This window comes from Brassica napus, chromosome C7, assembly GCF_020379485.1.
Source record: "Brassica napus cultivar Da-Ae chromosome C7, Da-Ae, whole genome shotgun sequence".
NCBI classification, from domain to species: domain Eukaryota; kingdom Viridiplantae; phylum Streptophyta; class Magnoliopsida; order Brassicales; family Brassicaceae; genus Brassica; species Brassica napus.
Genome location: NC_063450.1, coordinates 53,214,215 through 53,228,906, shown reverse-complemented (window position 1 = coordinate 53,228,906; position 14,692 = coordinate 53,214,215). Strand labels below are relative to the sequence as shown.

At 30.3% G+C, this 14,692-nt stretch overlaps 2 protein-coding genes across 11 annotated transcripts; one reads left to right on the top strand and one right to left on the bottom strand.

The window, feature by feature from the left end:
* Positions 1–2,540: 2,540 nt before the first annotated feature.
* On the bottom strand, positions 2,541–14,396 carry LOC111208275 (protein DETOXIFICATION 17). 2 transcript variants are annotated; one of them, XM_022707240.2, is made up of 11 exons: positions 14,161–14,396; positions 13,942–13,996; positions 13,712–13,813; positions 4,712–4,993; positions 4,095–4,639; positions 3,906–3,992; positions 3,730–3,786; positions 3,384–3,622; positions 3,183–3,301; positions 2,932–3,018; positions 2,541–2,854 (listed from the first exon to the last, which is right to left on the bottom strand). In XM_022707240.2, exons 2-11 carry the CDS (start codon positions 13,948–13,950, stop codon positions 2,783–2,785), a joined length of 1,599 nt encoding a protein of 532 aa, XP_022562961.2. In that variant the 5' UTR covers positions 13,951–13,996; positions 14,161–14,396; the 3' UTR covers positions 2,541–2,782. The 2 variants fall into 2 exon arrangements, with proteins under 2 accessions (XP_022562961.2, XP_022562962.2); XM_022707241.2 differs by lacking the exons at positions 13,712–13,813; positions 13,942–13,996; positions 14,161–14,396 and adding an exon at positions 5,168–5,314.
* On the top strand, positions 6,640–9,521 carry LOC106437971. 9 transcript variants are annotated; one of them, XM_022707244.2, is made up of 5 exons: positions 6,640–7,037; positions 7,511–7,594; positions 7,675–7,754; positions 7,842–7,975; positions 8,392–9,521. In XM_022707244.2, exons 1-5 carry the CDS (start codon positions 6,995–6,997, stop codon positions 8,429–8,431), a joined length of 381 nt encoding a protein of 126 aa, XP_022562965.2. In that variant the 5' UTR covers positions 6,640–6,994; the 3' UTR covers positions 8,432–9,521. The 9 variants fall into 9 exon arrangements, 4 of the variants coding, with proteins under 4 accessions (XP_022562965.2, XP_022562963.2, XP_022562964.2 ...); XM_048763349.1 differs by having other exon boundaries at positions 6,643–7,037; positions 7,678–7,754; XM_022707242.2 differs by having other exon boundaries at positions 7,842–9,521.
* Positions 14,397–14,692: the final 296 nt, after the last annotated feature.

Sequence of the window (14,692 nt, the reverse complement as noted above, 5' to 3'; positions counted from 1 at the left end):
CAGTCAATGAAACTGAGATCAAGAGAATCGAGAATGTCAAAGGTCCTAAAGTAGTGTTCTCACCTAAAATTATTTTGTGTTTTTTGACAAATATAAACTAAATAATATGGGAGCTTTTCTTATTTTGATTGGTTATGACATAAATTGATTGGTCAAGAGGGGTTGTGGTTATGGAGATTTGCAGGGATAAACGGAGAAGATGAACTGTGTGAACTAAATCGATCGAGCGACCCCTCTGTTCTATGAAAGGTGTACGAAACAGATATTTAGGCGTTTAAAACTGGGCCTTTTCCGAAATATATCATGAGCCCATATGAAAAATCCAGAATTTATTAATCTTGATTTAAGCTAGCCCAGAATTTATAATTTCGATTTAAGCTGAGCTGACATGGCATGTTTGAGTATTTCTATTGGCTTATTTTGTGTTTTTTGACAAATATAAACTAAATAATATGGGAGCTTTTCTTATTTTGATTGGTTAGGACATAAATTGATTGGTCAAGAGGGGTTGTGGTTTTGGAGATTTGCAGGGATAAACGGAGAAGACGAACTGTGTGAACCAAATCGATCGAGCGACCCCTCTGTTCTATGAAAGGTGTACGAAACGGATATTTAGGCGTTCAAAACTGGGCCTTTTCCGAAATATATCATGAGCCCATATGAAAAATCCAGAATTTATTAATCTTGATTTAAGCTGAGCTGACATGGCATGTTTGAGTATTTCTATTGGCTTATTTTGTGTTTTTTGACAAATATAAACTAAATAATATGGGAGCTTTTCTTATTTTGATTGGTTAGGACATAAATTGATTGGTCAAGAGGGGTTGTGGTTATGGAGATTTGCAGGGATAAACGGAGAAGACGAACTGTGTGAACCAAATCGATCGAGCGACCCCTCTGTTATATTAAACGTAGGTAAGAAACGGATATTTAGGCGTTCAAAACTGGGTCTTTTCCGAAATATATCATGAGCCCATATGAAAAATCCATAATTTATTAATCTTGATTTAAGCTAGCCCAGAATTTATAATTTCGATTTAAGCTGAGCTGACATGGCATGTTTGAGTATTTATATTGGCTGATTTTTCGTGCCTACGTGGACAGGCTAAATGGTGATCTTATTCTCCTTTTAGTATAGTAATAATATAGATTGGTCCAAAATGATTACTGAAACACTCCTGAGATCGTTGATTTACAGAGTTATCTAAAACAAAGAATAATTCTCTCTTAGATTTTTATTACTTCACCAAAATTACAACTCCTTCTATTTCAAAATGTAAGTAGTTTAAGGTAAAAACACTATTATTAAAAAATATTTTACTTTTTAAAAATAGCAATTAATATACAAGTTCAACTAATCATAAAAAAAACATGTACTATTTGATTAGTTACACAATATTTAATAAATATAAAAGTTGCATTGAAATATTAAATCTATTTATATTTAAAAACAAAAAAGTTCTAAAACTACTTAGATTATACATTATGAATCAGAGGGAACGTTATATAAACATGCACAAAAGCATACTACTACGACATGGTAGGTAAGAGCTATTTTTTTGTAACTGGGGTAGGAGCTATATTTACGCTACATCATAGTTTGTTTGGAATAATACTTAGGTTCACCCCTGAGGTGAATGGTTCTAATGACCAATCTAATGGTTCTAATTCACCTCACACCAATCAAATTGCTACATCACATTAGGTAAAAAAGAAATATATTGAATTAAAAAATAGCTAAAAAAATATTGTATGCAAAACTCTAATCCCTAAATTATAAACTATAAATTCAAAATTTTAAATTCTAAACCCTAAATCATATAAACCTAAACTCTAAACCATAAATCTTAACCATAAACCCTAAACGCTAAACCCTTGATTCTAAACCTTAAACCTGAATTCTAAACACTAAATCCTAGATCATAAACTCTAAATCCTAAACCCGAGATCCTAAACTCTAAATTCTAAACCCTAAATCCAAAACTCTAAATTATAAACCTTAGATCCCGAACTCTAAATCCTAATTCCTAAACCCTAAGATTTTAGGGTTTATGATTTAGAGTTTTGGGTTTAAAAATAAGAATTTAGGGTTTAGGATTTAGGATCTAGGGTTTAGAGTTTAGAATTTTGGGTTTAGGGTTTAAAATTTTAGATTTAGAGTTTAGAATTTTGGCTTTAGAATCTAGGGTTTAGGGTTTATGATCTCGGGTTTAGGGTTTAGAATTTAAAATTTAGATTTAGGGTTTTGAGTTTAGAATCAAGGGTTTAGCGTTTAGAGTTTATGGTTAAGATTTATTGTTTAGAGTTTTGGGTTTAGAAATTAGGGTTTAAGATTTACAATTTAAAATTTATGATTTAGGGGTTAGAGTTTTGTAGATGATATTTTTTTCAGCTGTTTTTTTTAATTTAATATATTTCTTCTTTTACCTAATATAACATGGTAGTTTGATTGATTTTTAGAACTGGAGTGAATTTAACCATTCACCTTAGGGATGAAATTGTTTGTTTTATGCGATCGCAGTGATTTTACACACAAAAAAAAGTCCAAATCACTCTGAATAAATGATATCAATCTCAAATCAGTTATTTAATAATCATTACACTCCATATTTAATTTTGCCATTCACAATGCAGTTTCCAAGTTTTGCCAACAATTCACTGTATAGTCGGTATAAGTTTCTACCAAGAAAGATACATAGCAGTGGGAAAGCTTCGACCTCACCGAGAAGATACAATTTGAAACACAACGATGCAGGAAAATCAAAGTAGTTTCTGAGCCTCATCATTTTCTGATTGATGCTTCAGTTTCTTTAACCTCATCATCAGATCCGACTCTGTCTTTGGCTTTCTTGGCCTTAAAAAAAAAAGAAATGATTACTTAAAAAGAGATTTTAGGACCAAACCTAGATAACGCAGTAGGTTTCGGAGTACCTCTTTATCCCAGTTTGTAACTAAAGTGATGATGGAAAGAGACAGGACTTGAACAACTAAAGCCATTACAATTCCCAGCCAAAGGCCCTGTAAAATAAATGCACAAGTGACATTTAACTATGCAGCTCTACTATGATTATACGCCTTATTCGTTTGACAGTCGCTTGTCGCTGCTGCTGATTGCTATCAGCTATCAACTGTCAACCAAACATGGCCTATGTAAGAAATTTATTTTTAAAAAAAAATTGTACCCGACCACCGAGATGTAAATGGAAACCTAGTAATAACCCCAAGGGAACTCCAACTAGATAATATGAGCCGAGATTCACACAAGCACCAATCTTCTGCCATCCACACCCTCTAGCAACTCCTGCACAATCAAAAACATATATATATATACAAAGCAGGTTTGGTTTCAACAAACAAATAGCTGTTACTCTCACAAGACAAACCTGAGAGAACGCATTGGAATCCATCAAGGAAGTTGCCAGCGACGACAATAGGTATCATAGATGCAACGTACTTGATGACATTAGGATCGCTGCTGAAAGCATATCCCAATTTGTTACGTACACCTAACAGAATTGATCCCATCATAAGACCCTCAACGATTACTATAGCTACAACAACACGTACAGCCAGCTTTGCCCCTTTAGGATTCCCTGCTCCTAGCTCATTCGAGATTCTCGTGCTAATGTGTGACCAAGCAAAAACAGTGTTAATCAAGATTACTAGTGAGTTTATATGCTCTCTCTTTTTAGTTTTTTAGTTTTCTGGATATTTGTCTAATTTCTATACCTTGCAGTGCCACCAAGGCCAACCGGTACCATCCAGAGTGTTAGTGACGTATTAAGGCTGTAAATTTTGGTAGAAATCAGTAAAAACAAACAAACAACAACAACAAGAACAACTCGATCGGTAGATATATAATTTTTTTTTTAAATAAAAAGAGAGAGAATGTAAATCAGTCTTACCAGATTGAAAGGGTTGAAGTTTCTAAAACAGGATTAGGAAGGAGGCCAGATAAGAGAACCAAAAGCTCGAACGACCATAGCTCTAAGCTATTTCACAACCGCAGAGTCATGAAACTAAAGCAACATGGAATAATCATAATAATAATAATAATAAAAGAAAAAAAAAGAAAGGGAGGATGTTAAACGTACCAGACCATAACCGCGGAAGGAAAGCCAAGCCTCATAAAAGCAGGGATCTGGCTGAGAGACTCTTTGGAGAAACCGGTCCATGTTTGAGAGCAAGAAGCTGAGAACTTGACGTAACACGAGAGAAGAATGACGTTGAACCAGTAAGAGACAGAGATAGCAAGAGCAGCTCCCTTGTGTCCTAGACCAGACTTCAAGACCAAGACCCAACAGAGAAGCACGTGAAGACAGGCAGTGATTCCAGAGGATACAAAAACAGGGAAGACATTGTTTTGCGTTTGCAAGAACCTGTTTAGGCACTGAAGAAGCGCGTAAGCGAAGATGCTTGGGATCATGTACCAAGCGTACGAGCCTGCAAGGCTGGCGATGGATTTGTCTTGGTGGACGAAGACAAGGATGTTCTCAGTGTAAGCCCAAACGACGGAGAGAGGAATGGAGAGTATGAGGAGAACAAACATGGCTCTCTGCATGTAGATGCCTAGCTTCCCGTACATCTTTGCTCCGTACGATTGGCCACAAAGTGTTTCCAACGCACTAGCTGTGCCCATCTGTTTGGAAAAATCGAGTCAGAAACAAGTGTAAAGATTAAATTAAACTCTTGGACTCAGAGAGAAACGGACCAGGAAAGTGAAGCCGGTGACGGAGGCGAAGGAGGTGGCGATGGAGGCAGCAGAGAGAGGAAGTGAGCCGAGATGGCCAACGAACATGACCGAGATGACTTGGAGAGAGTATTGGAGGAGGCTCACGCCGATGAGTGGAGCAGAGAGCCAAAACTGCTTCTTCACCTCTTCCTTTATTACCTTCCCTGTGTCACTCTTGTTCCCGTTTGTAGCCGCCGGCGAAACGGTTGCAGTGTCCCTGTCCGCTTTTTCAGTTTGCTGCTCCATTTGTTTCGAGTTTTTCTTCAGCGAACAACAAAACAAAAATCTAAATATTAGAATCTGAAACTTGATTTTTTAGGTTACTGTTGAAGTTTATTTATAACCACTCGATTCTCTGTCGCTATCAATCACTATACGAAACTACGAATCCAATTTTTCCATTAACTAGGTATGTGTTAAATTTGCATGGCTTACAATAGTTATTCGTGACCATGGACTCTTCTCGTCTGTCAATCTCAAACCCAGTTCTAGGAACATGATTATCCTGGGTCTTGGGTTTTTTTATGCGTGGGTTCTACTGAACCGATTTTAGTGAATTTCTTACACTGTTCATGATCCCACTGACACATGGCGGCCCGCGATTAATTTATTTTTTAATTATTATTTTAAAAAAAAAAAAAAACTAAGAAACCTATTAGATTTCTTATGTATAATCATGGTGTAAGATCCTTAATTTGTTTGCGTCATTTTTAGTTGGGTCAATAACCCAGATTATATCATGTTAATATTTATGAAATAAACTGATAAATAGATTGGCTCAGATCTTTTATATCTCATTAATGTTAGTGTATGCAGAAGTTTTAAAATATTATATACTAATGGAATAGTTTAATGCCTTACCTAAAAACTAAAAAGGAGTTTTCAAAAAGCGCAAGTCGTCAAAAATGATTTAAAATTGGTTTTTATCATTTTGGGTTACAATAAAAGGAATAGTATATAAAATAATATGTTGAAAGTGCAGAAAAAAAAATATTATGGTGCATGTCTGTCTTTTCGATCGTCGTAATTGTTTTATAAACAAAACAAGAGCACTGTTTCAAAGAAAGATAACCTACCTCGCTTTATCACGTGAGTCAATTAACACAACTTCAAGAAACAGTCAAACACTAACTAGTATTCAAGTTGAAGTGGAGAAATCGATTACGGAAACAGCAAGGACGGCAGATAAGGAAAAGTAAAAGGCCTAAGTGGTCCACGAAAAACTAATTGGTTGGCTTAAAGATTTTTTTTTCGGTCCACGAAAAACTAATTGGTTGGCTTAAAGATTTTTTTTCCACCGGAGATCCTCCTTCTTTCACCTTTTCCCACTTATTGTTTATTTGTTTAGTTGCGCTCACAGCAGCGCACCCCACATTTAAGAAATGGAGCTCTTACGAGCGTTTTTTAGTTTAATTAGAATTAAAAAAAATAAAAAATAGCAATAAACATAAGCTAGGGCTCTTAGACCAGCCGCAACGGTATATTTTGAAGGTCCTTAGCACATAATCCTAGACTAATTGGAATAAAATAATATTAACAACGCTCAGTTTGGTAAGGAGCAGAAGTTTTAAGGAGCAAATCCTTAGTGATGTGGCAAGCTCTTTTCCGATCATCATCGGAGCTAACGTCTTCCGATCACTTATAGAAACCACTTTTAAAACTCATTAAAAGATTATAATTGCTATAGAAACTTGAATTTTTTTTTTTAAATAACTTATAGAAACCACTTTTAAAATTGATTAAAATATTAGAATTGCTATAGAAAATTAATAATTATTGTATTTGGTGATGAAAATATATTTAAATTAATAATTATTGTATTTTTATATATTTAATCATGTAATAAATAAATATTTAAATTTAACATGTTTTAATTTTTTTTTCTTAATGATAGTTACTCATGCAAAAATAAATATCTTATTTTTACATGTTTTTTTTCCTTAATGAAAGTTAATCATGCAAAAATAAATATTTAAATTTGACATGTTTTATTTTTTTTTGATAGTTAATCATGCAAAAATATATATTTTAATTTCACATGTTTTAAAATTTATTAATTTTTTTATTTTTAAAGATTCCAAATTGGACAACCTACATACAAATTTGATTAGAATTCTTAGTTATTTAAAAAAATACTTTAATATTCCTAAGGATTCTCACCATTGGAGATGGTCTAATTAGTTCGGGAACATAATAAGCGAGGTCTCTTGTGAGCTCTATCTTCTTCCCTCTTTCGATTTCCTGAGCTTCAGATTAACAAACATGGCCACCGCTGGAAACAAGAACATCAACGCCAAACTGGTCGGTACTGATTTTGTATCTTTTTGTTTATATATCCTCAAATCCTGACTTCAATTGATTTTTTCTTTTCTGGATAATTTTGATTGGATCGTTGATTTACCAATCTGGGAAAATTTTCTCTTGTTTCGGATCTCATAGTTTCATAGATTGCATGTTTTATCAGTATTAAGCTAGGGTTCTGTGTAAAGGTTGTATTTTTTCATGGATTATCCGAGCTGGTAGCTTTGTTTTATCATACATATAGATTTCTTTGTTTAACACTTTTTCTCAGTTCATGTCTTGTGGGTTTAGTGGTTGTGTTTTGTAGACTTATCTCTTTTATTATCTGTTTGATAGATAAGATTCTCGATGCTATTTCCCTCTAGTGAGTGCAAGTATGCTGCTTTGTTCACCTAACATTCTCTAGTTATGATTATTTTGTTCTTGGTTTCGTGGTTTAATTTTGTGGACTTATCTCTTTGATTATCTGTTTGATAGATAACATTCTCAACGCAATTGCTAAGCTGGGATTTACTGAGCCAACACCAATACAAGCTCAGGGATGGCCAATGGCTTTAAAGGGTAGGGATTTAATTTGGCTATTTCTCCACCTTCTCCGACTACAAGCAATGTGTCATCTCCTTCTCCTTGTGATGTTAAAGTAGGTGAAGAACCTGTTTCTTTGACTAAGAGAAGATTCAGGTCTAATAATATTGAACCTATACATTTTGGGAAAATGAAGGTAATTGAGAAAAAAACTTAAAGCTTTACACTTTTTTGTGTACACATTTAGTTTCTTAATTTTGCTTTTGTGTGATTTTCTGCAAAGGTGGTTCCTTTCAATGGAAAATTGGCTAAGGCCAAGAAGAGGTGCCATTGGTGTGGAACCAGAGGATTTGAGGATTTGGTTAGCTGTCTGAGTTGTAGAAGAGAGTTCTTTTGTGTAGATTGTATCGATAAAAGGTATCTTGAGTTATTATGTTTGCTCTCGTACTTATCTTGTTTACAGAGAGCACTGGTTTTTCTCTAATTTAGAATCATCATCTAGATTAGTAGTTCCATCGTAGCATAGTTATAATAAAAAGTAATCCCAGTAGATTCAATTAGTTTTATCGAGCTACGATGTAGAGAGGGTTAATCATTCACCTATGGTAAAATGTTAGGATACTCTTTCCTGCAATTCTCAGCTGCAGTAACTTCATTTGGGATTTGTTTATGCAATTTCCTTGTTTCTAATTTGCTTTCTTGTCTGATTTTTTTTAAGAACCTATAAATAAGAAACTAGTATTGGAGTGAAAAATCAATGTATCTGTTAACTAGAGTTCTTAATTATATTTAATTACTAAAATATTTATTAAGAGACTCTAATGGGTTTGCAGGTTAATCATGCTCATGGCCCTGGTTATATTTGTCTGCTAGTGTTTTTGTTGTGTAACTAAAACTTTTGTTGCTCAATTGTATTATTTTGTCAATCCAATTACCCATGTTTTGGGAGTTCAATCCATAAATGCATTTACTTGCTTATTTCTTTTTCATTTTTTGTATTAGAGCAAATGGTGAAGTTGTCGGATGTATAAGAAACTCAATGAATAACCATGTAATAGTGTGATATTTTGCCATAAAAAGTGATGAATTGTTCTGTAACATCCCGGGTTATGACATGTAGAACGACTTAAGAAAATTGATTTAGCTATCTATATCACCAAAGTTGATTTATCTTTTCCGTCACACATTCGTTTAGAACTCCAGGGTTAAGCGTGCTTAGGCTGGAGTAGTAAAAGAATGGGTAACCTATCGGGAAATGATTCGCGATACCGTGCGAGTGTGGCTAAAACACGGAGAAAGGTCATGTGGTGATTGTAGGGTCAGTAAACAAAACTTTCAGGCCTTCGAAAAATTAACGCACCAACCGTTGGAACATGATAAAGCCCACGGACCGAGAGAAGCGAGCGTGGGTGGCCCAGTAACCATAGGCAGTCGGGGTGTTACATTCTCTCTGATATAGTAGATGGACATGTGTCTGCTAACTTTTACTTTTGTATGAAATAGATAGTGAATATTAATATGAATCAAGCTTTACTGTGTAAATAAATATGTACGACAATATAGACTCGAGATTGTAAAACAAAATCAATTTATAATATAAATTACCTCAGTCTTGTTATATAAAGTTTGGTTCTTCAAAGTTATTAATTAACATAATTGCGACACATGACAGTTATTTATTTAAGATTGTGACATGTGTTAATTTATCTCGTAACTAAAAATATAAATATAATAAGATAATAACAAAAACAAATTTTATTAAAAAGTAATTATAAATATTATTTAATAGTAATTTTTCATTTTAAAAATCCTAAACAAAAGATAATTGCAAAATATTATTGCATAGTAATTTTCCTTCTCATATTTTGACATGTGTTTAAACATATAATGATTAAAAATACTAAGATAATAAAAATGAATTTAGAAAAAAAAAATTAAAAAAATATTTAATAGTAGAAAAAATTCTAAAATCTATTTAAAGTCTTAGAAAATTTCCTTTTCAAAATCCTAGACAAAAAAAGATTCAAAACTAATTTATTTAATAATAATTTCCTTTCCTAAAATGTTAATTGGAAATATAATTATAAAAGATTATATCCAGGTTGGTTTTTCAAAGTTGTTAATTAACATGATTGTGACACTTGGCAGTTATATATTTAAAATTGTGATATGTGTTAAACTATCTATTAACTTTGGTTCTTCAAAGTTACTAAATAACATGATCGTGACACATGAAAATTATATATTTAAGATTGTGATATGTATTAATTTATCTCATAATTAAAAATATATATATTAAGATAATAACAGAAAGGAAATTACTACAAATATCACATTCATATTACCACTTTTCATGTTTACACTAACCACTTTTACCCTTACTTTAAATTAAGGGTAAATACACTTATACCTCTAGGGTTAACTAATTTAGACTTAAGGTTTAGTGTTGAGGGATGGGGTAGGATTTTTGGAATGTGAAATTTAGAATTTTAATAAATATATAAATAAATACTTAAAATTTTTCAAAAAATAGTTTCAAACATAATTTTCGATTTTCAAACAAAAAAATTGAAATTTGTTTTGAAAAAAAAAGGATTCAGAAAAAAATTATAAAAAAGTTTGAATTTGAAAAAGTATAATTCGAAAACATAAAAAAATAATTTTTTATTTATTAAAATAATAATTTATTATATATAGAGAGAACAAGGGTATAATAGTCTTTTATCACTTAATGAAGAATGTATTTTTGAAAATGTCTCTTTAGTGGTGGTAAAGATGAAAAATGATACCATGAAAGTGGTAAACATAAAATTTCTCATAACAAAAAACGAATTTTGTTAAAAACTAATTATAAATTTTATTGAATAGTAATTTTACATTTTTAAAATCCTAAACAAAAGATAATTGCAAAAGATTATTTGATAATATTTTTCCTTCTAATATTGTGACATGTGTTTGAATATATAATGATTAAAAATATACATACTATGATAATCAAAATGAATTTGAAAAAAAAAATTAATTTTAAAGATTATTTAATAGTAATAATTTTTGAAATTTTCCTTTTTCAAAATCCAAAAAAAAGAGATTCAAAACTAATTTATTTAATACTAATTTTTCTTTTCTAAATCTTAATTAATTGATAATATATTTGTTAAATATTAATTTGAGCTTTGTTTTTCAAAGTTGCTAATTAACTTTATTGTGACAAATTGTGATATGTGTTAAACTTTCTTATAATTTTGATTCTTCAAAATTGCTAAATAATATAATCGCAACACACATAAATTATATTTAAGATTGTAATATTTATTAATTTATATCATAATTAAAAAAATATTTACTACGATAATAATAAAAAAATTGTAAAAAAGTTATTATAAATATTATTTAATAATAACTTTAAAAAAATCCTAAACAAAAGATAATTGAAAAATATTATTTATTGATAATTTTTCTTCTCATATTGTGACATGTGTTTAAATATTTAATGATTAAAAAATATATACTAAGATAAAAAAAACGAATTTTGAAAAAAATAAATAATTTTAATAATTACTTAACAGTAAGAATATAATTCAAAAAATTATTTAATAGTAATAAATTTTAGAAATTTTCTTTTTTCCAAATCCTAAAAAAAAGATTCAAAACTAATTTATTTAATACTAATTTTATTTTCTAAAATCTGAATTGAAAATATAATTACAAAATTGTGATATGTGTAAATTAACATGATTGTGAGACATAACCGTTATATATTTAAAATTGTGATATGTATTACACTATCTCATAATTTAAAATATATATACTAAGAAAATAAAAAAGTTTTCTGTTAAAAAATAATTATTTATTTGATAAATTTCCATTGTAAACAAAATATAATGCAAAAGATGATTTGATAGTAATTTTCCTTTTAACATTGTGACATGTGCTAGAATATCTCATAATAAAAAAAAATATATATATATATATATATACTAAGAAAATAAAATAAAAATTCTTTTAGAAAATTACTTTTTAAAAATCCTTAAAAAATATTTGTAAAAATATTATTAAATAATAGTTTTCCTTTTATAAAATCCTAAAGAAAAAAATAATTGTAAAAGATTATTTGATAGTAATCTTTATTTTAAAATTTTGACATGTTTTAAAATATTTCATAATTAATAAAATATATAATAACATGACAAAAAATTTTAAAAGCAATGGAACAAGATTACTAATAACTCGCCTAGGCAACATGATTATTGAAGCAGAAATTCTAATCGAAAGTTGTGGGGGAAAATGAATTTTTATTCTTAGAATAAATCTCATACCAACAAATGCAAGATGACTTTTCAAACTGAAAAGACCTCTATAGGACTTTGCTATGCAATGACTACCAACAAGAATTAAATTTAAGCTCAAAAACATTGTTCTATATTTGTTAAGTCCAGTCTTATAATGATACACTGCACAATCAAGAGTCACTACAACTGCAGAGCTTTGGATTTTTAAAACATAACGACAATAATATTCTACAAAATATTATATATCAATAAGGTTTTAATAATATAGGATATATAAGAAAAGGGTTAAAGTCACACCATGAATGCTAAAGTAAACAAATTTGATGTTTTATCTAGAAATATATTTGATATTTAGCTCACTATCAATAATACATATTGATTGTTGTTGTGTAACATTAATATTTTGAATTGTGTTATTTTTAATTTGTCTTAAACAATATAAACAGTTCACATTTCTATATGTTTCGATTAACTACAACTAATATTATTTAAAAAATAATTAAAAGAGAAGCATTTATTTTAAAAAAGAACAAAAACAAATATACTATTTAAAACACCATGATTAATGAAATAGAAATACTAATCAAAATTTATGTAAGAAAACAGATTATTATTACTAAAATAAATCACCAATATATACTGAAAAATCCAAAAACTAATGTGAAATGATTCTCATTCTTTTTAATTGTTCGTGAAATTAAAACATCTATAAAATCCGTGCAACGCACGGGTCCATACCTAGTACAATATAAACTGTATTTTAAAGTAGATAGTTTTAGATAAATAAATAATGAAAATAATTTTCTAAATATTCAATGACGCAATATTTTCAAAAATAGATAAAGATTTAAATATATTAGGTATTTTGCCTGCACATGCAGGTACAACCATTTTACAGATATTTAATAACACATAAATATTAATTGGATGATTGTTATAATAAATTTTATTTATGTTCATTGAACATCAACTTTTTTTATACATGAAAAAGTTTTTTATCAATATATATATTATATTATTGAATTTAGAAGAAATAAAAACACAATCGTAATATTATTTTGTGTGGAAAATCTCTTTATACACCCACTATATACATTATTTTTTTATTCATTAGTTATCAAAATCTTGAATTTCCTCTTTCTTGGAAAAACAATCCAACTTTTCATAACATATGACATTAAATTTTATTAATATTCATCAAAAAACATAGACAACATAAAATTATCTACATCTCATCTGAAATTATAAAATATTTCTGGTGTTAAAATTTGATTATTTAAATATTTCAACTATTTATAAAAACTTTTAATATTTTAAAGTTATTTTTTTAAAGACCTGGAATGTATAAAAAGTGAATTCTATTTATTTTGATAATTAATAATAGTAACAAAATTAAGATAAATCTAAAGATAATTAATTTTTAAATTTTATGAAATTAATTTATAAATTTTATGAAATTAATTTTTAAATTTTCAATAGAAATTGGCGCATATCAACGTATAACGTTTTTCTTTTTGTATTGTTTGTCTTACAAATAGATAAAAGAAGCCTAAACAGTTTTTTTTTGGAAGCCTAAACAGTTTTTGAAATCATATCGCATATTAGCTAAATTGTTATTGGTTTGTGGTTTGTGACAAAAAATTGTTTTGGTAACTGTTACATATCTTACTGTTACCAGTAGTCTTAGATCCACTTAAATTCTACCGCAAACTTTATTCCTTCGACTAAAATCAAATTATGTTTATTGCAGAATTCTCCTGAGATGCAACTCGTTGCTTAATCTCCGATCAGTTGACTAATTTCTATCGCAATATTAATTGTTTCTGCAAAATGCATGAATGGAAATTAGAAAAAGAACTCTTACTTGATCCAGCAGCAACTGTGCTCTTAGGCTTTCAGAACTTGTATTACATTGCCTTAGTTTACTTGCTAAGTACGCCCACAATTGAGAAACCCTTTTCATGACCTGCAAGGTCAAAATTACATTCAGAGACGGGAAACATATGATCTGAATTATAATTGGGTTAATTTTTTTTTTATCATGCACAAGATAGATTGGAAATAAGTAAAACTAAAGTCATGGGTATGACCCACCTTAGCCATGGAAGATGTGGTTCACGATATCCAATTTCAGTACTCTCAAATTCAACTGATAGAGAACCAAGAACAGAATGAGATCAAATCAGAAGAAAGAAGCTAAAGATCCGATTCGCATGTGGAGAAAAACAGTCAAGAAATGTGTTGAGACAATCACATACAGTAAATTGAAATATTTAGAATTATCAGTCAAAACAAACAAAAGAACAACATAACCTGCTGCAACAAAAGAAAGAAAGATAAAATGCGAGAGTTTTGAGTCTTTCAAACTCGGATTCTGCAACGTGAAGGGAAATACGAAGAGACAAAAGAACAGACGAGAATAATTCTCCTCTTTCAACAATAACATAGAAAAAGAAAGAAAGAATGGTTCTCTCGTTTGTTTCCTCAAGGGTTTTTAATTTAATAAATTAAAAGTTGATATGAGAAGTGGCTATCCACATTGTCAAAGAGATAACGTCAAGTGATATAGGAAGCGAGAAACCAGATCTACTTTTGGGTCCGGCGTACGGCCGGCGCGTGAGCGTCCGTGCCGTCGTCGGACCCTTTTCCCGTCCTTTGTAGTTGTCCATCTCCGCTCTTTCTTCGCAGTCCCATCATCGACCGCCTTGTCGGAGCTCTGGTACTGCAACCATCCATCAACGGTGGCTCGGCTTTTTGGAGTAACGACGCGATCGATTGGAGGTTCCCGGTGGAGATGGAGCGGCTTGCATGTTCAGGTGGTGTTTTATGGGAGATGGAGGCTACC

Coding starts and splice junctions, on each gene's coding strand:
- LOC106437971 (XM_022707242.2), top strand. CDS start 6,995: ATGGCCACCGCTGGAAACAAGAACATCAACGCCAAACTGGTCG. Junction 7,038..7,510: donor CATCAACGCCAAACTGGTCG/GTACTGATTTTG, acceptor TCTGTTTGATAG/ATAACATTCTCAACGCAATT. Junction 7,595..7,674: donor ATGGCCAATGGCTTTAAAGG/GTAGGGATTTAA, acceptor GTGATGTTAAAG/TAGGTGAAGAACCTGTTTCT.
- LOC111208275 (XM_022707240.2), bottom strand. Junction 4,640..4,711: donor TCACCGGCTTCACTTTCCTG/GTCCGTTTCTCT, acceptor TTTTCCAAACAG/ATGGGCACAGCTAGTGCGTT. Junction 2,855..2,931: donor TTACAAACTGGGATAAAGAG/GTACTCCGAAAC, acceptor TTTTTTTTTAAG/GCCAAGAAAGCCAAAGACAG.